At 37.4% G+C, this 22,521-nt stretch overlaps 1 protein-coding gene across 4 annotated transcripts in view; it reads right to left on the bottom strand.

Moving 5' to 3' along the window:
* Positions 1–22,521, bottom strand: part of cux2b (cut-like homeobox 2b) — a 194,298-nt gene that overhangs the window by 2,202 nt on the left and 169,575 nt on the right. For all 4 annotated transcript variants that reach the window (XM_065248261.2, XM_073816201.1, XM_065248259.2 and 1 more), the window contains 13 exons: positions 19,944–19,992; positions 17,072–17,176; positions 16,641–16,838; positions 14,008–14,066; positions 10,713–10,761; positions 10,410–10,506; positions 9,604–10,245; positions 6,627–6,725; positions 5,705–6,537; positions 3,540–3,699; positions 2,905–3,189; positions 2,203–2,391; positions 782–1,058 (listed from right to left, as the gene is read on the bottom strand). In XM_065248261.2, coding sequence (XP_065104333.1) covers positions 782–1,058; positions 2,203–2,391; positions 2,905–3,189; positions 3,540–3,699; positions 5,705–6,537; positions 6,627–6,725; positions 9,604–10,245; positions 10,410–10,506; positions 10,713–10,761; positions 14,008–14,066; positions 16,641–16,838; positions 17,072–17,176; positions 19,944–19,992 — 3,042 coding nt within the window. The remainder of the gene's footprint in view (positions 1–781; positions 1,059–2,202; positions 2,392–2,904; positions 3,190–3,539; positions 3,700–5,704; positions 6,538–6,626; positions 6,726–9,603; positions 10,246–10,409; positions 10,507–10,712; positions 10,762–14,007; positions 14,067–16,640; positions 16,839–17,071; positions 17,177–19,943; positions 19,993–22,521) is intronic.

Raw genomic sequence — 22,521 nt, 5'->3', positions numbered from 1 at the left:
GCAGATTTTTTGCTCGTTTTATGCACAAAATCGTCGAGTCATTTTGCTCATCAAGAAAAAGCATCTTAATTTAAGAATTTTTAGATATTTTTACTGGAAAGAAAACAAAAATACTAAGAATTTTTCTTGAAAATATTTTTTTTGCAGTGTATCTATAGATAGATAGATAGCTAGATAGCTAGATAGATATTTATTAGGGCTGTCAAAAGATTAATCGCGATTAATCGCATCCAAAATAAAAGTTTGTGTTTACATAACATATGTGTGTGTACTGTGTATAATTATTATTTATATATAAAAACACACCCAATCATGTATATATTTAAGAAAAAATTGTTATATTTATATATAAAATATTTATATATATATATAATATAAATTATAGAAATGTATATATAGTATTTAAATGCAAATATTTCTTAAATGTATACATGAATGTGTGTGTATTTATATATACATAATATTTATACACAGTACACACATGCTATGTAAACACAAACTTTTATGTTGGATGCGATTAATCGCGATTAATCTTTTGACAGCCCTAATATTTATATAAATTATATTCACTTATGTGAACAGTAACACCTTAAATATTATAATTCAAATACAGCAGATGTTATTCTCTAAAAAAAGTATTTAGTTCCTTCTTTCTCCACAAGGAGGAGCCAAACCTCCATTTAACACCAAGCACGGGAGTCAGCAAGTCCTAGTCTAGTATTCATAAATTAGTAAATTTAGTATTAAATCAGTAAATAAACAGAAATGAGAGGGTTGTGACCTGTAGTTGTGAAACCAGTTGATGACAGTGTTGGTTTTGAGGTTGAGTTGGGCAGCCAGCATCTCAATGGTGTGTTGTGAAGGGTATGGCTCTTGGAGATACGCTCTTCTCAAAGTCTCCTTCTCCTCGGCAGCCAACACCACTCTGGGTTTCTTCGCCTGACTGAACGGACAGATCTCCAGCTGGGTCAAACCCGGACTGATGCAGTCGGAATGAGCGCCGGGAGAATCGCTGTCAGAGCCCGGACTCAACAGACCGTATCGCCGCTTCAGATAGGCTGGAGAGAACCAAGACAGAAAGAAAGATACTCAGCGGATTGTTTTATAAGAAGTATTTGATTCGTAGCAAATACAAATTCACAGAAGTAAAACTTAATTTACTGACAAATGCAATGTGTTTGAATGTTATCATACATCAAAAATGATTCTCTCTGCATCGACATACTAAAAAATAATGTGTTTGGCTTTGATCGTAAGTTTTCATTTACCTTTTTTTGAAAATGTATTTTAAAAACCATCACACTTTAAACATTTTAAAATTAATAGTGATGCCACCTTACTGAATGATGGTTTGGACAAAAAATAGCCACCTCAGAGATAACTGTAGGTCTGTCTTTAAAAGTTCATGTATCATTGCTTAAATAAAACATTGGTGCTACAGTATAGCTTAATGGTAGAGCATTACATTAGCAGCGCAGACAGTCATGGGTTCGACCCAGGGAACACAAATAATGACAAAAAATATGTACCTTGCAATACATCGCATACGCCAAAAAAATTATTTATTTTTTAAGTTTTAAATATATGGTAAATACATTCTGTAGAAAGTAAAGCTTAAATATATTTTTGAATTTGAAAATGTATTAAGTTATAACTTTATATATTAACATATATTTTAAAATTTATTTCAGTGACAACGAATGCATTTCTATTTTACAATACGGCAAAAAATATAATACAAAATAAATATAAAGTATAAAATGTGTAAGTATGTATAAAATATTATGTTTGTAGTTAAAAATATATTTAATTTTAATCTTTTCAAACCTGTTATGTTTACATATGTTTAAGTTTTTCTTTTAATGCGACGTGAATATAAATGATTTAAAATATATTTATTCTTAAAATATATTTTAAAGTAAACAAAAAGGCCAAAAAAATATATTGGTGAAAAATAAATTTTTGTAAACTTTTTTCAAAGTAACATATATTTTTGGATATTTTGAAATATATTTAAAATTATATTTGAAAAAATATTTTTTTGCCATATGGGATTTTAAGTCACTTTTGATAAAAGCATCTACCAAATGCATAAATGTAATTGTCAAAAGAAACTTGTGAAATTAAGGTATAATAAATTACATCAAGGTGACATCATGAAGATATGTATGCAGAAAGAGAGTGCGTGAGGACTTCTCGTACCTTTCTTCTCCATTTTCTTCACATCACGCAGCTTCTCGACATTATGCGGATCGTTGAGCCACAGCTGCATGCGGACGAATGGCTCGCGGCCCTTCAGACTGAGTTTATGCCAGGGTTTGGGTCTGGACAACAGGTCTGATACTGAACCCTGAGTCAATCCCAGAATGCTCTCTCCAAACAGACGCTGACCTGCACACATACACACAATTATTGATTGTATTTAATTAGATTGTATAGTATTTAACTCTTTCCCCGTCATTGACGGTTATCTCGTCAATTAAGAGACAACTCTTTCTCGCCAAAGACAAGATTTTACGGCAATGCATATTTCCGCTATTATGCAGTAGGTGGCACTGTTACCCACCTTATAAAACAATGCACCACCCATGGATCAAAAAGGAGTAAACACTTTGTGTATGCTTGGATTATCTGATCTTTAACAAAAGCCTTTAACAAAAATCTAATTATCACTTTTTGATTAAAATGTCTATTTTATTTGATATATTGTATGTTTATATATTAAAAGAAGAACAGCTGGAAGGGATTCAACTTTTGTGAAAATCATAAAAAATGCTGGCAGGGAAAGAGTTAATTACTTTAAATAATAGTTTCTCTCTGATGAATTAGTGTTGAATGAATGTAAATTTCACCCTGGGCTTTACTCTATTATAAACTTGTGTGCTGTGAATCACTGTTGCTCACCCAAGTTGTTGTCCGTCAGGACTTCCTTTACTCTCTTGGTGATGGCGTATGTGTCCAGCTCTGGAGACATTGCCACCAGTTCCTGGATGCCCAGCGGCGTGTGTGGCTGTTGGGGGACGATCATTCCAGGTGGTGCTTTACCTCCGTGATGTTCCACATGCTGAGGCTGTTGGTTCTCCTTACTACTCTCCAGGGCGAGACTCGCTCTCTCCAGGGTCATGTTTGTTCTGTCATCAGGACTCGGTGGAGGAGACGGAGACGAGCGGGTCGTCACTGGGCTCTTATCTGAGAAACAAATACCAGAGATGATATTATATATAGTTTGTTGTACAGTGGTTTAGCAGACGTACAAACACTAGGGCCAATCTAACATTGCACACACAGACACACACACACAATACGCCTCAACTGCTTGGCTTCATCTTGGTTCTGCTGGTTTAACGTTGGCATTTTTCATGGCCATCACATTGAGCCGGGAAAACTTTCAACTATGATGTAAAACTATAGTACTTATATTTAATTTTATTCCATAGCCAAGTGTAGTTGCTGAAGTTTTCATTTCTTCTAGTAAAGCAAAATGTTCCCTCAGTGTTTTTGTTTTTTGGTGTCATCATGACCCTGCCTCTGACACTGACCCTGGTTCTGGTTGGGCAGCTGGTTAAGTCCCTGACCCAGCTGATCCACCAGCCATAGCTGCATGCGTATGAACGGCTCTCTTCCCTTCTGTGTAAGTTTACTCCAGGGTTTCGGTCTGGATAACATGTCGCTCACGCTGCCCTGAGACAAACCCAACACCTATAACAGAGAGAGAGAGAGAGATTGAATAGAGATAACTTGACCTAAAAAGAAAAGCACAGAGTTCCCCTTAGACGAAAACCGAACCTTTATAAATCACCTATTCACAAACACCACTAGGTGGCAGCAGAGGACACACAATTAACATACACCTGCTTCAAAATGGTTTAGGGCAGAGGTTTCACACTGGGATCCGATGTTCCAAGGGGTAGAAAAAAGAAAAGTAAAAGTTGTAAAAAGTACTGTGTAGGCAATTTTTTAAGTTTGTAAATAACTTGCTGTCCTAATAATATCACAAATTACTATTTAGGTTCATTATATGTAGGGGTACCTGCCATCATAGTTTGAAAAATGTCCAAATGTCCATTATTCTGGTCAAATTAATGAATGAATTATTGTGTTTGGTAACACTTTTCTTGAAAGGGTGTTCATAAGACTGACATGACATCTTCATAATCATGACATGACACATGCTATGAACATGGAGATTTTATGCACGTTTGTGCATTTGTTCAATTATGTCATTTTTAATGTAAAGATGACATTGTTTGAATCGTCTTTGTTATGAAAAATACATCATAACTTGTCATAACAACTTGACATTACCAAGACAACATAATTGACCACTTTTTACCAGTGATACAAATATAATTTGTCATTAAAATGTCATTAAGTGTTAATACTCTGTCAAATAGTTTTAAAACAGCATCATAAATATTCTTCAGTTCATAATTTTAAGTTTTTTTAAGTTTCCTCCATGTGTTAGAGAAATAAAATCAATCATCCAATACTAATAATATTAATTATTATATTAATATTATAAAATGTATTATAAATAATATTTTATTGCATTTGGAGACCGATTCACCTAAAATTAAATAAAAACAGTACAACAATGGGTTAAGCTATGCAGTGTTGGGTCCATATCTCTGCAAAAACATTTACTTATATTAAATTATTTAAATATTTTATTTTTTTCTTCTACGTCAGACAATTTCAGAACCCCCTGTGTAAGGAAGAACAAGCTCAGTTCTCAATTTTTTTTCATGTATTGTGCACATACATAAAGTTAAGTATAATCTTTTGATGTGTCCGTTGCATTTTGTTAAGGCAAATATAAATTATTATTATTAGTATTAACACTTATTGACATTTTAATGACAAGTTCAATTTGTACCACTGTAATTAAGGTCAAGAAAAATATTTATGATGCTGTTATAAAATTATTTTACATAGTATTACCACTTAATGACATTTAAATGACAGTTTAATGTCATGTTTACATCATAAAGCTAGGTAGTTTCTTAAGTTTGATAATTATTTATGTTTATGGCAGATTTATGATAAGTTATGATGAATTGGTTTATGTCAAGTTATCTTAAACAATGTCATCTTGTATTAAAAATGACATAAATGAACAAATGACACTTAATGTCAGTTGTCATAAATGTGCATAAAATCTCCTTCATGTTAATGACACATGTCATGTCATGATTATGAAGGTGTCATGTCAGTCTTATGAACACCCCTTCAAGTAAAGTATTACCTTGTGTTTCACCATTAGAAATACAATTATTGCATAAATTAACAGGGCTAAAGTTACTGCATGCACCAATCCACAGCAAACAAGAAATAAATCAGGAATTGACGGGATTGTGAAAGTGGAAGATTGTTGGAGGAGCATAAAATCATCATACATAATGTAAAGAAAATACTGTGAAAATATAACCTTATAATATTGTCTTGAGTAAGATCATGTTAAAGATTGAAATCATTGAGTAAAAATCTAACTTTTATGCTCCAAATATGATACGTCAGTCATTTCGCTCAACAAGACAAATAATGTAAATCCATAAATCATATGACATGACACCTATTGCATAAAGGACCACAAATAGCCCAAATCAGGTGCGGAAATTTTGATTCAATCTTTGTCAATAAGCGAAATGTGGCACCGAATCTTTTGATCTCGACTCATTACGTGTAAACATTGCTTTGTTCTCACCTTCTCTCCGAAGATCCTCTGGCAGATTCCATTCTTAGCCAGTTTTTCCTTCACCTGCCGGGTCAACTCGATGGTGTCCACCTCGCGGTACATGTACATCTCGTACTGCTCTGGGGTCAGCGGCGGTACTGTAGGTTTCAGGGCTCGTGGGATGTAGGTGGGGTAATAAGACACCCGTCCGGCACCACAAGGAGTCTCCCCGCCGCCGGACGAATCGGACTCCACCTTAATCTCCACCGGCCGCCCCAGCACGGGCTCGTCCTCTGGCGCAGAAGCTTCCTCTCCATTGGCAGGACAGTCCCCGTTCTCCATCCGCGGCCAGCTCCGAGGCACGGCCGAGTGACCGGTTGAAGAGGAGGAGGAGAGTGAGGGTGAGACAGAGGTGAAAGGGTGAGAGGTGCCAGGGGTGCCCAAAACGACCGCGCCGCGCTCCGCAGACCAGTGCTGGTCGAAATACGAGCCTGCTTCGCCGATCTCCGACTTCACCTTACGGATGATGTTCTGCACGAACGCGGCGGGCGACAGGACGCTGAGAGGCGTCTGAGGGCCGCTAGTCGAATTGGACAAGCACACCGGCACGGGGGTGCCCTCTTCCTGTTTGATGAAGGGAGGTGTGGGTGGAGGCTGACCCTGAACCCTAGCGGGATCTTGCAGGGCGAGACGCTCGCTGGTGGACGCGCGACCGCACACCTCCATCTCCAGCAGGGCCTGCTGCTGGGCCTGCATCTCTCGCCGGGCCTGTTCCAAAATGCTCTTGATGGTTTCATCTGAACTGCTGCTTTCTCTAGAACTGTTACGACCTGATGAAGAGCCCAGAGATGATTTACAATCACCTGTTCAACACACACACACACATCAGTGAAGTACATCAACATTCATTTATCTCGGTTTATACCTTTATAGCTGCACAGTTGTACAATACCTCTCTGAGACTGGATCTCTTTCTTGGCCTGTTCCAGGATGTTCTTGATGGCATCGTCTGACCCAGTTTCAGGAGTTCGGATGCGAGGGGTGATGCTCCCTGTCGGAGGGGATAAAACAGATAGAGACAGGAGGGGAGGTGAGTGGGTCGTCTGATCAGAGTACATCTCCAAAGCCTCACTCGCGATTGCTAGATCAATGACGGCCTTTGAGATCTTGGCATGGGGTGGGGGTGAGGCGACACGTGAACGCTTTACTTTCAAAACTGAAACAGGAAACCAAACTCAGAGCATCACAACAAACACAGAGACTGGAGGAAAGAGCGGAAGAGCTGTGCAGAAGATCCTCATTGATTCATTTGATGCTCTTAAATGGGTCTGGGGGTTCAAAAGGCCGAAATATCTTCAGATGGGCCTGTGGGATCACTCAAAGTCAATCCGTTTAACTTCTGTGATGATGTCACGTATTACCCAGAGGAGGAAATGTAGGGTGGGAACTAGAGGTCTTTACGGGTGCACTTAGATCCAAAAACCCGAGGTCCAACCCAAAAGGGTCTAAAAGTTTCACATGTGCCTCAGACACGGGTCAGGTATTATATTAGCGTCATTGGGTCACACAGGTAATTTAAAATGAATGCTTTTTTGCCGAGCGGACCTGAACTATCTTGTGTGCGTGCATCGAATCCTTTTCAAACCTTTGCCAAGAGCGTTTGCGACATCATGTGGTTGGCGATAGGTAAATTTTTGTTGAGCCAGACCTGTCAATCAATTTTGAATGCACATTTTAGTGGTAACCTTTGTGTCGTTGTCAGATAAGAAATGAAATAAAAAATGGAGCAGCAGGCAAAATTGGTTGCGAGGCCACCAAGGTTTCTTTCTGTCTGACGGGTGGTTGCGGGGATGCAGACAGCACACACCAAGGTGCCGTTTACATTCAGGTAAAGTGGGGTTAAAAAAAGTTGCCACTGGGGTGGACTCGGGTCGAATTTTCTCGGGTTTGTCTCAGGTTAGGTTTTAAAAAAAATGTATTTATGCGTGTCGGGTTCGGGTAAAAAGTGACACGGGTCATTTCGGGTCAGGTACATTTCTTTGGACCCGAGAAGAACTCTAGTGGGAACTAAGAACCATCCTGAATAATTGATAGTTAAGCTGTTAATGTCCTTAAATAGGTCAAATCGCTTTGAAAAGCGTAAGTTGTGTAAGTGATATTAACTCTTTCCCCGCCAGCATTTAAAAAAAGTTGCCTGCCAGCGCCAGCATTTTTTTATGATTTTCACAAAAGTTTAATGCCTTCCAGTATATTTTCTTCTTTGAATATATAAACATACAATATATCAAATGCTTTTAAACAAACAAAAAAAAGTTTCATTCTATATTCATTTATTCTCTTATCATCACCTCTTAAATATGGGTAGGTTTCTTCAAAAATAAAATACATAAAAGTTAAAAGTGTGAAAAGGTTAAATGTGTGTTCTGAGTTTGTCACACGACAGAAAAATATATTATTAACCACCCACCAACATTTTAACTGATAAAAAAGGCAAGTAAATAAAATAAATTATTAAAATCTGGGAAAAATAAGCAGGCTTAAATGCTGGGGGCGTGTCCTATGTGGATGTTGAAACCACACCCACTCGAGAGAAAGCATCTGTCTCTTTCAACTCTTACAAACACCACTACAACCTGAATAAATGTTGGTAATTGTGTTAGGGGCGGGGCCATGCGCGGTGGCTCCAGCGTGTCATCGAGCCACCGTTTTAGCCCCGCCTTAATAAACAAGATAATATGGAAAAACTGCTTAACGGTTTAACTCCACAATTCATTACTACGTAGTTTACAGTCTTTGCAATGTGTTTCACCAATACATTTATGACATTGAACAGACTTTACACAGACTTTAATGAAAGCACTACATTTCTTGTCAAATCTAAGTTGGGCCCAATACCATAACCCACACAAACACCTCCTGACTTAACCTAACCCCCTAACCAACCATAACCCCCCAAACAACAATGACCTAACCCCCAACCTATCATAATCCCTCAACCAAAACCAATCTAACCTGACTGTCCAAGCTACCCTAGAGCAAATACCCCTCCAATACAAGAAACATCAAGTTGATAAAGGTGGCAAAGGGTCAAAACAACTTTCAATTTTATCCCTTAAAGATTTTTTTAAGGGTTCCCACACCTTAACTTCAAATTCAAGGACCTTTCAAGGACTTTCCAGGTTTAATACCCTCAAATTCAAGGACTAAATGTGGGGACACATTTTAAGTGAGAGCAAGGTTACATCGTGTTACCTTTTAAGATACATTGTTACATTTCCCTTTCGAGGGAACTCGCGCTGCGTCACTGCGGTGACACTTTGGGGACGCTTCCACAGGTAAGTGCGTCTGAATGTGTATATCAAATTCAACCAATGGTGAGGCTTAACGTCAAAGACAGGGTGATGCGGGAGCCAGGAAGTATATCGCTATCTGAAATATTGCCAAAGACGGCGTTACAGGGACGCAGGAAGTATGGCAAGGGAGACCCAGCGTCTCGTTCCCTTCTCAGGGAACAACAGTTACATACATAACCCGAAACGTTTTCATGTGTTAAACACAACTATGCAAAAAAGCATTTTGGTATGAATCAACATTCGCATACAGAAGATATAAGCATTTAAAGCGAACAGTTTAGCACGTGTGCTTAAACAGTCTAGAATTTTTATGATATTATCCTACACTAAACAGGGAATAATATGGATTTTTTTTCCCAGAAAACTTCTTGCATAAAATAGATTCAAGCACTTTCATTGACCTGTATCTATGTATGTATATTTTCAAAAACTTTCCAGGGCTTTGATTTTTTCCCCCCAGATTCACAAATTTTCAAGGACCCGTGGGAATCCTGTTATTTAAATAAAGTACATTTTTAAACCATTTTGCATAGTAACTTTATTTTCATGACATGATCTGTGGATCCACTCACTCACCTCGCTGCCGAACCTGTATGGTGCGTAAAGCCAGAATGTTCTGCTCGTCCGACAGGAACTGTTTCATTTTAATGAAAGGCTCTTTGCCCTTAACCGTCAGTTTTCTCCAGGGTTTGGGTCGAGCCAGGATCTCACTGACCGAACCCTGCGACAGGCCCAGTACGTAGTGCCCGAACACACGCTGACCGATGTTGTGCTTCAGCAGCTGTTCTTTCACCTGAAAAGCGATTTCCGCCGTGTCCACCTGGTCATCGTCTCCTCCGCCTGAGCTACCGCTCTCCGATTGGTCGCTTGGCATGGCTGTCTCCACCCCGGCAGACGTAGACGAGTTCTGATTGGCTGACATGAGGGCAGCTTTGGCAGCGTACAGCGCGGTGGGAAACGCCATGATGGAGGTGCCATCTTTCTTGAAGAGGGGCGACAGGAGCTGTTTCTGCAAAAGATCTCCAGGAAGTTTCTCACCCGAGAAGGGCGACACAGAGAAGGGACGGGGCAGATCATGGGCAGAGGAAGGTGCGTCTGAGTTGGGCGGTAGTGGGCTGGAGGAAGCACGGCCATCTATGGGCAGCGTTCCAGGAGGGGAGGAATATGATCCAGAGGGGCGACCCGTGTCCTTGCTGGGGTCTTCCGAATGACCCTCATCTTAAATTAAAACAGAATAGACTTTAGGTTTAGAGGGTTCCTAATCTACGATCTGATTGGATGAGCCACCTACACAAAGCAGCAATCATTATCATTATTATCAGTGCATACAAATGATTTATTGGACATTGCAGTTAAATTGGAGTGATGGAAAATCATCTTACCACTGTTGTGTAACACTCTGACTTTGTCAAGATATTTGTGTGATGGCAGGAATGTGCGTTTATCCAGCAGTAGTGCATCAGCAGTTTTTCCTGATTCCTGCACACACACACACACACACGCAGTTAAACTCGGATGAATCAATGCTAGTGGCCGTGTTGATTCACATTACACGTGACTCCAGCGAGGCGTTCATGTGCATTACTGTGGTATTTCCTCATTGACAGATGCAGACAACTAAAATGTCAATATAACGCCAAGCTGTTAAAAACCCTAAAGCTGTGCGTGGGCATTGAGTTGCTCACCTGTGATGAGTTTCCATTGGCCGATGCCAGTTTCATTGCTTTCAGAATACTGCAGGATACACAAACATATAACATCATATTGACGTATATCATACCTGTCATGCATTTTAAAGAAACTATAAGCAGGTCCACATGGAATCTGTACCTGCAGAATGACTGTCATTTACATACACCTCATGCATTTCTGCATGGGGCTTTATTAAAATTTCGATTGTTGGTTTCATCTACAAATAAGGGTCAAAACTCATAAGGGCGGTTTCAGGGACAAGGCATATCCTAGTGCCAGACTAAAATGCATGTTTGAGCTGTCTTAATTTAAAAACGCTTTTTATTGACATATATCTCAACAATGTTTTTTTGTCTCAAGTTGCTCACCAGTTTTGTTTTTTATAAAGTTTGTTTGTAAAAATTACATACAATTTCCTAATATTACTAAGGCTACATTTACACGGAAACGATCTGAAAAGAAAATGCAAAAGTAGAGTTGCGTTTTTTCCACATTTATACGAGCGTTTTGAGGGGGAAATCTGCGTGCATATGGTGACGCAAAAGTGTGTGATATTAGATCTAGTATGCACTCCAGGCGGCTAGGTGGCAATGTGAAGAACTAACACACAATAACACCAAGTCCACGCATCCTGCGTACAACCTTCTTCCTTGTCCTCCAAGATCTCGTCCAAAGCCATCTGGTTTGCCTCCGTCCAATTGGCACATCAACAGGTAGGAAATTATGGAGGTAATTAATGCGCCTTCACTATCCGTGAATATTTCGTACAACTGCTGGAAAGACTCTTGTATATTAATCAGCAGTGTTGGGGATAGTTACTTTTAAAAGTAATGCATTACAATATTAAGTTATTCCCCCAAAAAAGTACACTGTCAGAAATAAAAGTACAAAACTGTACCTTTTCTGTCACTGGGGCTGTACAGTACCCTAACTTTCCGTTTGATACATTTACAGGAATACAAAACAGAATGCAATTTTGGGTAGATTACCGTACCTTAAGGACCCTACATTGTTAGAAAAAAGTCAAAATATGTACCCTAACTGGGGCAGCACCCTTTAAAAAGGCAATTGTATGGATTTGCATTAGGTACAGATATGTAACGGTAAAAAATTTGTATCAATATGTACTTTTGAGATAGGGATGCACCGATACCACTTTTTTGGAATACGAGTACGAGTACGAGTACTTGCATTTCAGTACTTGCCGATACCGATACCAAGTACTTAATAAAAAAACATGATTAAAATTTACAGGTAACAGCTTTAGTCATATAATTTAACAAAAAAAACAAGGGACTAGTTTTCCAGTTTGTTGTAAACTCTGCCTCTTTGGACAACACAAGAGGAATTAACCCCTTACACGCCGCTCAAACATAGACATTTCTCAGACCGTGGTATCGATCCCTGGTATCGGGGGACTTTTAACGAGTACGAGTACTTTAGAAAATGTGGTATCGAGGCCGATACCCGATACCAGTATCGGTATCGCTGCATCCCTATTTTGAGATACTAATATGAATTTTTGAGGTACTAATAAGCTCTCTTTGGTCCCAGAATGTACTTCTGAGGTACTTAAATGAAATCCTTATGTGCAAAGCTGTACTTTTTGAAAGGGTACAGCCCCAGTGACAGAAAAGGTAGTTTTGTACCTTTATTTCTGAGAGTGTAACTTATTACGTTACTTAGTTACTTTTCATGGAAAGTAATGCTTACATTACTTTTAAGTTACTTTTGCGTTACTTTTTCTTACTTGGCTGAGGCTTGATCTCTTTCAGGCCTTGCAGGTGTTTTTTATGATCGCAAAAATGTCCAGCTCTGGCCTGCCATCTACGTTTCTGACTCAAACACATAGTGCGTAATTCTACGTTAATATGTTCAGTTTAATTCAGTACATTATTTTATTTTTAAATTGAATTAATTAAATTGAAAAGTAACTCGCATTACTTTTTTAAAAAAGTAACTCAAATATTAATGGGTACATTTATAAAGTAATGCGTTACTTTACTCGTTACTTCAGAAAAGTAATATTATTACATAATGCGCGTTACTTGTAATGCGTTACCCCAACACTGTTTATCAGAGCTGCTATGCCAACTTGAAAGTCCGACGTATGGAAATAATTCAACATGTTTGTTGTTATTTTCCTGAACTGGCACATGTCTGTGATGTAAATGCGTACGCAACGAGAGCCATCATGAGCAGAATTTTGTGATTTTACCCTTTAGACATGACACGACAGTAGATAGTTTTTACGATTTCCACTCTGGAAGGTGGTTTCACTTTTTTGGATTTTTAAGCCCCAAAAACGCAGTCGCTGTGTAAACGAAAGGCACATCTGATATAATATTCTTACGTTTTCACCCTTGAGCGTTCTAGTGTAAATAGGCCCTCACCTTTTTGTGTTTTTAAGCCCCAAAAACGCCAATGCCGTGTAAAAGAAAGGCACATCTGATAAAATATTTGTACGTTTTCAACCTCGAGCGTTCTCGTGTGAACAGGCCCTAAGGCCTAGTCCTGGATTAATCTGAACCCTTGTCTGGGAAACCACCCTTTATTGTTTAAATGAAAAAAAAAATCACACACATATGAAGAGTTTGGTTCCAAAACGAGATAAACGGCATTTAAAAAAAAAATTGTTACCACCAAAATCAGTATTGTATCAGGTCACTTTTTTTCCCAAAACGCGATAAATGCCAGTCCTCTTTCTCTGCAGAATGCAATAAATCTGCTTAACCAATCACAGCGCACCATGCTAACAAATTGACCCCAGGGGATCTTATGAAAAACTTTCCATTACTTTACTCAAAGTCAACGAAAATCGAGAAGGACCAAAACATTTTACAGCTGATCGCTGTCAAAAAGTAAATCGAGGACATCCCAAGGATAACCGCAGCAATGACAGTGTTCTTAATACGACAAACTAAGTGTTTTGATTAATGCCATTAATGTTTTTTTTTTGTGTGTATACCAAGTGTCAACTAAATGAATATAACATGGCAAAGATGAATGCACATTTATATATTGATTCAATAGATTTATAGCATTTTGTGGAAAAAAATAATCCGTTTTTATAATAAATCTTTGAAAATCAAATTATAGATTTGAATTTTTAATGTCATCATAACCTAAAGATGCTATGTGAAAGTTTGTAACAGAAAATTTTGGTTTTCATTGTGTCACTTTCTTCATATAAAAACACATTTTTAACCAAATTAGTCAAAATGGATTTATTGCGTTTTGGAACCAAACTTTTCATATATTATATTTGTGCGTTTCTCTAAACTTTACCTAAGTTCTGTCTTAATCTCTTCATAGTCCATCTGAGACTGCAGTTTAGTTTCCAGGGCCTGTGAACAGACAAACAACATGACACTTATTCAGAAATCACTAACAGACGATCACAGTCTTGTGTCGTGAGACACGCAAACATTGGAGAGAGTCATGCATTTTGTGTTTTCATATTTCATTCCAGCAAAAACAACAACACAACTTATTATTATTATTATTATACTTATAATATTATTAATATTAAAGATGCACCGAAACAACATTTCTGTTGACACCTACATTCAATTACTTTGAACGACATCTACTGATACCGATAAATACAGATTGTTTTGCTTTTTACTCCTCAAGTTAAATTATTATGCCTGAAAACCTATGCGTACAGTGTAACCGTCAATGTCAAAATGTATCTACTGATGTCCGATAGTGGGAATTTTTTTTTTATCTGCGATACTGATTATAGCCCAATATATCGGTGCATCTCCCACTTATTATTATTATTAGGGGTGTCCTCGACTAAGGATTTACATATTCGAATCAGAATTGTCGAATCTTTCCATAGTCGACCGATAGTCGAATCATCTATGTTTGTGTGCATGGGTTGGGAGGGGGCCAGACCAGGTACAAATTGGTAACTTTTATTTTCTTTCACAAGCAGCACACATAAACAACTTTCTGATAAAGTGATCAAAACTGTCTTTCATGTAATAAACGAAGACAAAACTGACGATGCATTTATATATATTTTTTTTAAGGTCCAATGTAAGGCAACATTTGTTTCATTATTCCTCATAACATTTTAAAGCCACGATCTACAGAACATCACACAAAAATACATTTTGATAACTAAACCTACAAAAATAACAAAGGTGATCCTGCCTTGGAAACTCCGGCTACAATTCAGTGTTTTTATTTAATTTGGAGATAGCGCGTCAAAGCAGTCATGACAAAAAAAACCCCGACAAATGAGAAATGACAAATAATTTGTGATTGTGACTGTAAATGATAAAAACTAAGCTTTATATACAATTCATTAAACGTTAATTTATAACAAGAAAAACACTAAAATTAATGATTTTATAGACACTACACGTTATTATTTAGCACAGAAATACCTGCTTGCTTGCTTTGACTTTGATCATCTCTGTATTAACTTTAGATACAGAAAGACCGGATGATATTATTTATTTCAGGAATCTCTTTGCTATCATTTGAAAGTGAACACCGACCAACATTAATATTAAATCACAAGAAAGACATTCGTGTCAGGCAGAAATAGGTTCGGTGCAGATACTAGTTTCTGTTTCATCAACGAAATAAAAAAAACGGCTTACCTGTTTTGTAGTGTAACTTTTGACAAGATAACCGTTTTAAATAGATTTTAAAAACTTATACTCGTCGAGAAACATCCGTTTTTTAATGTTTAGTTTGATGAACTCCTAAATATGAGACGCAGAGAACCTAGCCCGTTCGGCTAAATTACATGCGCAAGCATGGCCAGCACGCAATAGCGCAACATCGATACAACGAATAGCTATCCAAAATGTACAGACTTAAATTAGATCAGAATTTACGTTTATAATAAATACAAATTTTTTCATAAAATAAGGTCAGAAGTAACAAATTGCAGAACAAATATGCAAAATGCCTCAAGTGCACGGAAACAAAACACAAGCCAAATAGTTACTAATACTATAACTAATAGTTATAGCCAAATCAGATAACCCAAAGTGATTCATAAATAAAATAAAATATAGAAATTATTAAAAGAACGAAAGGCATAATATAATTTGCCAGCTTTGTCTTTTAAATGTAGAAACAAAGAGGCAATGGTTTATTAACATATAAACCTCTTATGAACGTGTAGCCCGGTCACAGGGGTTGTTGGATTTATTAACGCATTTTAAAAATATTTATTGAAAGCTGATACTTCACATATTATTTGCAGCATTATCATAATATGCAGTATATTAATATATTGTGAGAAAGCTGTTATATGTGAAATCATATAATGTGTTCACCCATGTACGGCCAAAATTGAATGATCCTCATTTCATAACACATCTGCGACGATTCGACTGTGAGATTGGTAGTCGAATCAGGCTTCTCCTATCGATGCATCGAATCTTCGACTATTCGGGGTCACCCCTAATTATTATTATTATTAACAACACTACAATACAAAATACATTTAAGTTAAGGCAACAGTGGCATCTGAAAGAGTTTTATTATAGGTGGAGGTTGGCTGTGATGTCATAGTTTATCTCATGAATATAAATTAGGTTATGCACAAAGGCTTGAATATGATCTTTTAGTGATTTGATTGTCTTTATGACATATTAATCTCCAAATTTGATATGTACTTTAGTACATAGTCGCTTGGGACAAATGACAGCAGCTAACCTTAAACTTTAAAAACAAATACTAAAATAAATACAACAGCAGCAAACCAAATCAGATCAGATAATAGGCACTTTTATAATAAAAACTTCAGCTCAAAAACTAGCGATATTATCTCATGCCATGCAAACAGAATTATCTACAGCAGAAGTTACATGTAAAACACCTACTGTTGCAAACATTTCAAACATGATGGCCAATATGCACTGTAAAAAAACACAAAAAGAGTTTTTCACCTCTATAGCTTCTGATTTATATGACAATTGTTGCTCCAGCTCCGCAATCTGATTGGCTGACGAGTCCTGAACTTCCTGTAAGGTGAACTGAAGTCTCTGGATGCTCTCGAGCAGTCTGAGAATCTCTCTGTCTTTGGAGAAGAGCACCGCCTCCAGCCGCGACAGCGAGCGTTCGTCCTTCTCATCTGCGTCTCTCTCCTGAGACGATAAATGAAAGAGTGAGAGGAGGACATGGTCGGGGGAGTGGCACAAGCAACATGAAAATCTCTTTTTAACTTCAAAATAATTCGTCTCATTTCCGTCTTCCTATAATCATATTGCGTCAAAGAGACACTAATGAGGTTCAGTGATCATTTGCTCTGACTGCGGCGTTAAGGTGGTAATTTGCAGCGATACGAGTCGCCTCCCTTTCATCTAAAACTCTCTCTTACCTCTTTGGGTCCATCTTCTGATGGGTCGGTCCCTTTAGAAGTGCTCTGAGATTGGGCAAGCTGCTCTCTCAGTCTCTCTACCGCCCTCTGGGCAACATCTGCTCGCTGCCATCAAACACAAAAACGTCTCATTGGTCTGTACAGTGACCCCAAATTATTTTTTTTTTTTACTAGTGGATGCAGGATACTATCGTCAGTTGAGAATAGCAAGATAAACCGAGACATATACACAAAAATTCTTCATACAGTGGACTACACTGCAAAAAATTATTTTCAAGAAAAAAAATATCTTAGTATTTTTGTCTTGTTTTCAGTAAAAATATCTTAAATTAATATGTGTTTTCTTGATGAGCAAAACGACCCATGGATGTTAGTCTAGTTTTTAGACCAAAAATATAAAATTTAAGTGATTTTGTGCATTAATCAATCAAAAAAAAAAAATCGGCCAATGGGGTAAGCAAAAAATCTTGAACATTTTTCTAAAACACTAAATTCAAGAAACATTTGCTTACCCCATTGCCAGATTTTTTTTTGCTTTTTTTATGCACAAAATTATTTAACTTTGATATTTTTGGTCTAAAAACTAGACTTATTTTCTTGGGTCGTTTTGCTCATCAAGAAAAAACTTCTTAATTTAAGAATTATTGAATATTTTTACTAAAAAAAAAGACAAAATACTAAGACATTTTTTTCTTTAAAAAAATTTTTTTGCAGTGTACCAGTTCAAATTTGGGACCCAAAATTATTCAGACACTTTTACCTGACCTGATGTTTTTGGTAACACTACAATAAGGTTGTATTTATTCATATATAACGCTGCAACCGGAGTCTCTAAAAATCAGGAGTTTTTATTAAAATTTGGTTTCAGTCACCTTAATACTGCGCTTGCGTGTGGACGAATGGGCAAGCTGCACAGAAAAAGGTATACGATTTTAAAAATACCTGTGTACACGTGAACAGGGCCTTAGTTCGTGTTCATTTCAGCTTTTACGAATGCATTATTAAAATGAATAGTAAATGCAACATGAACTGACAAGAACAATTGTACAAAGATTAATAAATGTTAATAAACTATATTGCTCATTTGATGCCTTTACTAATAATAATTGTAATTCAATCTTATTGTAGTTTTACATGTTTTTTTTTTTCTTAAATCAATAATGCAAACTTTTTACACAACAGACTGAAAAAAATCAAGCATTGCTTGGTAACCGTTTCATTTAAAGGGAACATTTCATGAAAATCTGACTTTTTCCATGTTTAAGTGCTATAATTGGGTCCTCAGTGCTTCTATTAACCTAGAAAATGTGAAAAAGATCAACATAGTAACTCAGTTTTGGTAAACCATTCTCTGCAAGCATGTGGAAAAAATAGGTCATTCAAATTTGGCTCCCCTTGTGATGTCAGAAGGGGATAACACCGCCCCTTAAAATGCACTATCCAACCACGGCACTGCCATTTAGTGCAGAGAGAGAGAGAGAAAAAACCTGACAGCACAATTGAGTTTCAATTTAACAAACAACCATTATGGTTTGTTAAATTGTGTTTGCATTTCATCAGATCATTTGCATTTAAAAGGACACACCCAAAAACGCTCATACCTACACAGTGGCAATTTTAACATAGGAAAAATTATCTATATGGTATTTTGAGTTAAAACTGTACTCTTGGGACACAAAAGTGGTTTTTTTACATTTTAGAAAGTCTTGTGAAATGTCCCCTTTAACAGCTGACAGCTAACCTACCTATAGTTCAGTCTAACAAAAGGATGAGCAACACCAATGAAATATTAAATAGTTTAACTTTGAGTTCTTGTCATATTTTATTACCACTAAACAATAGCGAATAAACCGTGATTATGTGAGAAATGTTGAAGATTTCATACCCTCTAAAAATTTTAAATTTTTCTAAATTTGATTTAATTTATGTTGGGTTGTTTTAACCCAAAATGCTTTGATGTTTGGTGAAAAAATAAACATTTTCTAGATTAATTTAACCCAACAGCTGGGTTCAACCCTTTTTGACCAAACGCTGGTTTGAAAATAACCCAGCATTTTTTTTTGTCAGTGTCTATAAATTAAATCCGTCTAGTATGGCTGTTCCTATCTATCAATGACATGAATTAGCATTAAATTGCTTTTTAGGGTAAACAACAAAAGATGTGCAAAGTGTTACCTCATTTTTTTAAGTTCACAATTATATTGGTTAGGTTCATTTAATCAATATTTAACACTGCATTTAAACCTGCGCTCTACTGTTTGGGGCAACAGGTGTAAGACGGATGGAGTAAAACACAGCGCTGACAATCTAAAAATCGACAAGAATTGGATGCCAACATCCCCAAAAACTTAAAATCAATTAACATTTTTATGCAACAGATCATGAGTTCCTTCAAAACCTCAATCAATGGATATTTAAAGGTGGGGTGAAAGTGGGCGAGAACGAGCATCTCTCTCTCTCTGTTCTGCTGAGGCGTGTGTTTACTTCCAGGCACTTTCTTCCCAAACTGTTTACCTGCTCTGTCACACTCGGCCTGCTAATTAATGACTCATTTTCGAATCATTTATCTAAGAGCTGCTGGCGAAGGGAGAAAGAGCGAATCACAGTGGAAAAAAGGAAGCAATCAGTGCAATGAGGTAACTAACAGCCCCTCGCTGTACACCGCACTAATCTCTCAGCATCCCTCTTCTGTCCGCCGCCGCTCGCACGGCTCCACGGGTAAGAGAGCGACTGCTAATCACGGCCCGCGAGGACGAGGAGGGCGATGGGGGAGGAAGAGGGGCTGCAGGGGTGTCTAATTAAACTCAATGCTTGATTAGCAAGGTGATTATCCTCGTCTCAATCAGATGCCGAGAGAGGGCAACGCACTCACCTGGTTGGCCTTCTCCAGGTCTGCCATCAACGAGTTCATCTCCACCACCCTGAAACATTCAAATGACATGATAAACATCAAACTACTAAACTGATGATACTTGCATGACCACAATATCACTTTACAAATCATTTTATGACGTTTTGAAGTTTAATTTCTATAAAGTGCTTTTCACAAGTTTGCCTCGTTGTAAAGAAACTTTACATATTAGTAAAGAAAGGAAAACAAAAATATGTAAAAAAATAATAATAATAATAATATATATATATATATATATATATATATATATTAACGCATAGCCGGTACTACTTGTACGATTTATATCGCTCCGCGCCAATAAAGATTACTGTTGGGGCTTATTTCCCAATAACTACCGGCTGCCTCTACATTATCCCTTACTTAGCATTGCATTGTGCGCAAATCTTTCAAACATGATAGGGAGCGTCACATTTCCGGCTGACGTCAGAGGTATTCAGGCCAATCACAATGTACAAATTAGCTGGCCAATCAGGGACACAGCGCTTTTCAAATCTGTGCATTTCAGGAAGAGAGTGAAATCTGGAGCTACAAAAATGTACGATATGTGGAAAATAATGAGTTTTTTAACCATAAACACATTGGATGGTACCAAATACACAAAATAACATTGTTTTATAGAAATGAAATAGGTGCACTTTAACTTAATTTGTTAAGTTAAAGTAACAAAAATATAATGTTGATTTGAATAAAAATGCTGCATATTTTTTACAGTGTAGAAATCGTAAATAAATAATTTGCGATTTGTGCATTCGTGTTATCAATGGAGAAAATAAAGGTCTGATAGATTGTAGTAGTGCATCGAAGTATGAAAATTATTTAATAATCATATGGTAGTGCGTTTACTTTTTGTTTAAGTTAATAAAATAACTAATTTACAAACTAATTTACAAAATAACTAATTAACTAATTTACAAAATAACAAATTTACAAAAATAAAATAATATTTATAATTTTATTTTTGTAAAATGTTTGTACATTTTAATAAAATCATTTTATTTTTGAATAGTATTTGATAACTGAAAAAAAGGCAAAGAGGCGGGACGTGGGTAGAGATGAGGTGCCTGGTTGCTGAAACCACGCCCACCTGGCTCGACAGTAGTGAGTGCAGCAGCAGTTCACCCATCCCTCAAGTGGCCACACCCTTAATTAATGCAGAATTTTAAGGCTTTTAATATAATTTAAATGAACGAATTACAAACATTCACTCCCAAATTAGCTATATAGACCAAAAACACTTTTTGTAAACATTTATTTCAGCTGTAAAGTTGGGCATTTTAACATGGAGGGGTCAATCTCTAGTGGCCAATCGATGAATTGCAGTTTTATGTGGCATTCACACCAGACGCAGAAGAGGCGGCAAGCGTTGAGCGTTGCCGCGGGAAACACGCGAGTTGAAAAATCAGAACTTTGGTTGATATTCGTGCCATGTCAACCAATCAGGAGCTTGTTCTAATGGTGATGTGATTACAGGGAGTGAGCGGAGTCGCAGAAGCCCCTCCCATGATGCAAATTTCTGCGTGAATGTCTGGAATGACTAGAATTTCACTGGCAGCTTTCACACGTGAATGAAGCAAGTAAACTCAAAATGTTCAAGCGTCCAACTACGAGCAAATAGCGCATTTTTGCTGCCTCTATCGCGGCTGGTGTGAACGCCACATAAGTCACTTCCGTGTTGGCTTCTCAATAGAGACCTGAAGGTTGCCCCTTAGTTTGGTCGTAAAAGGGATAGTTTACCCCAAATTATAAAAACCTTTGTGCCAATCGAACCACCAAATGAGTTTTTTTTTTTTTAAAGTGTGGTTTGAGGATTTCTGGTTACTATAGAAGTGGATGGTGACCATCTCGGTCACCATCCACTTCCATCGTAACCAGAAAACCCTTCAAGCTTCAAAATGACGCAAAAGTGTGAAATAAAAAGCACCACTGAATGTGTGACATATTTTAAGTGTGCTGAAGATATTTACTCCTCTACGTTCTTGAGTTGTGTCGCTTTTGTTTCACATTATTTAAAAGTTTAATTTCTACAGTATTTTTGGGTGAACTATCCCTTTAAGGCGCAGAACCAAACTGTGGTGTAAGTACTGCAAAAGAGCTCACATTATTATTTACACCAGAGAGAAAAAAGAAATGAACAGCAACGCTAACAGTACTTACTGTTACACTGGGGTGCAAAAAGCAGTCGCTTAAATGCGATTTGCACCCCAGGTCTTACGTCGCAGACTCCAGAGAAACCCCGTAAAGCACAGATGGAAGAAATAAATAAATGAACACAAGTTCAAAAGTTCTTAAGGGAGACGTGAAGCGCAAGGTTTGCTGTCATTAGACTCGAGTGAGTCATATCTCATCCAGCGCTGTTTTACATCTATGTATCCCAACATACCCACACGCACAGGCTCGCCACAATCACAGCGCTCGCTCTCATTTGAATAGCGTCTCGGGGAGATTATTCATAAGGTTTGTTTGAAGTTCAACAGTTTCCTCTTAGTCATCAGGGAGTTGATTTTCAAAAGGTGGAGAGGCGGCATAATAAAGAGAAGTG

This window comes from Paramisgurnus dabryanus, chromosome 11, assembly GCF_030506205.2.
Source record: "Paramisgurnus dabryanus chromosome 11, PD_genome_1.1, whole genome shotgun sequence".
In the NCBI taxonomy this organism is placed as follows: Eukaryota; Metazoa; Chordata; class Actinopteri; order Cypriniformes; family Cobitidae; genus Paramisgurnus; species Paramisgurnus dabryanus.
Note: the sequence above shows the minus strand (reverse complement) of the source record. Positions and strands in the feature narration are given on the sequence as shown.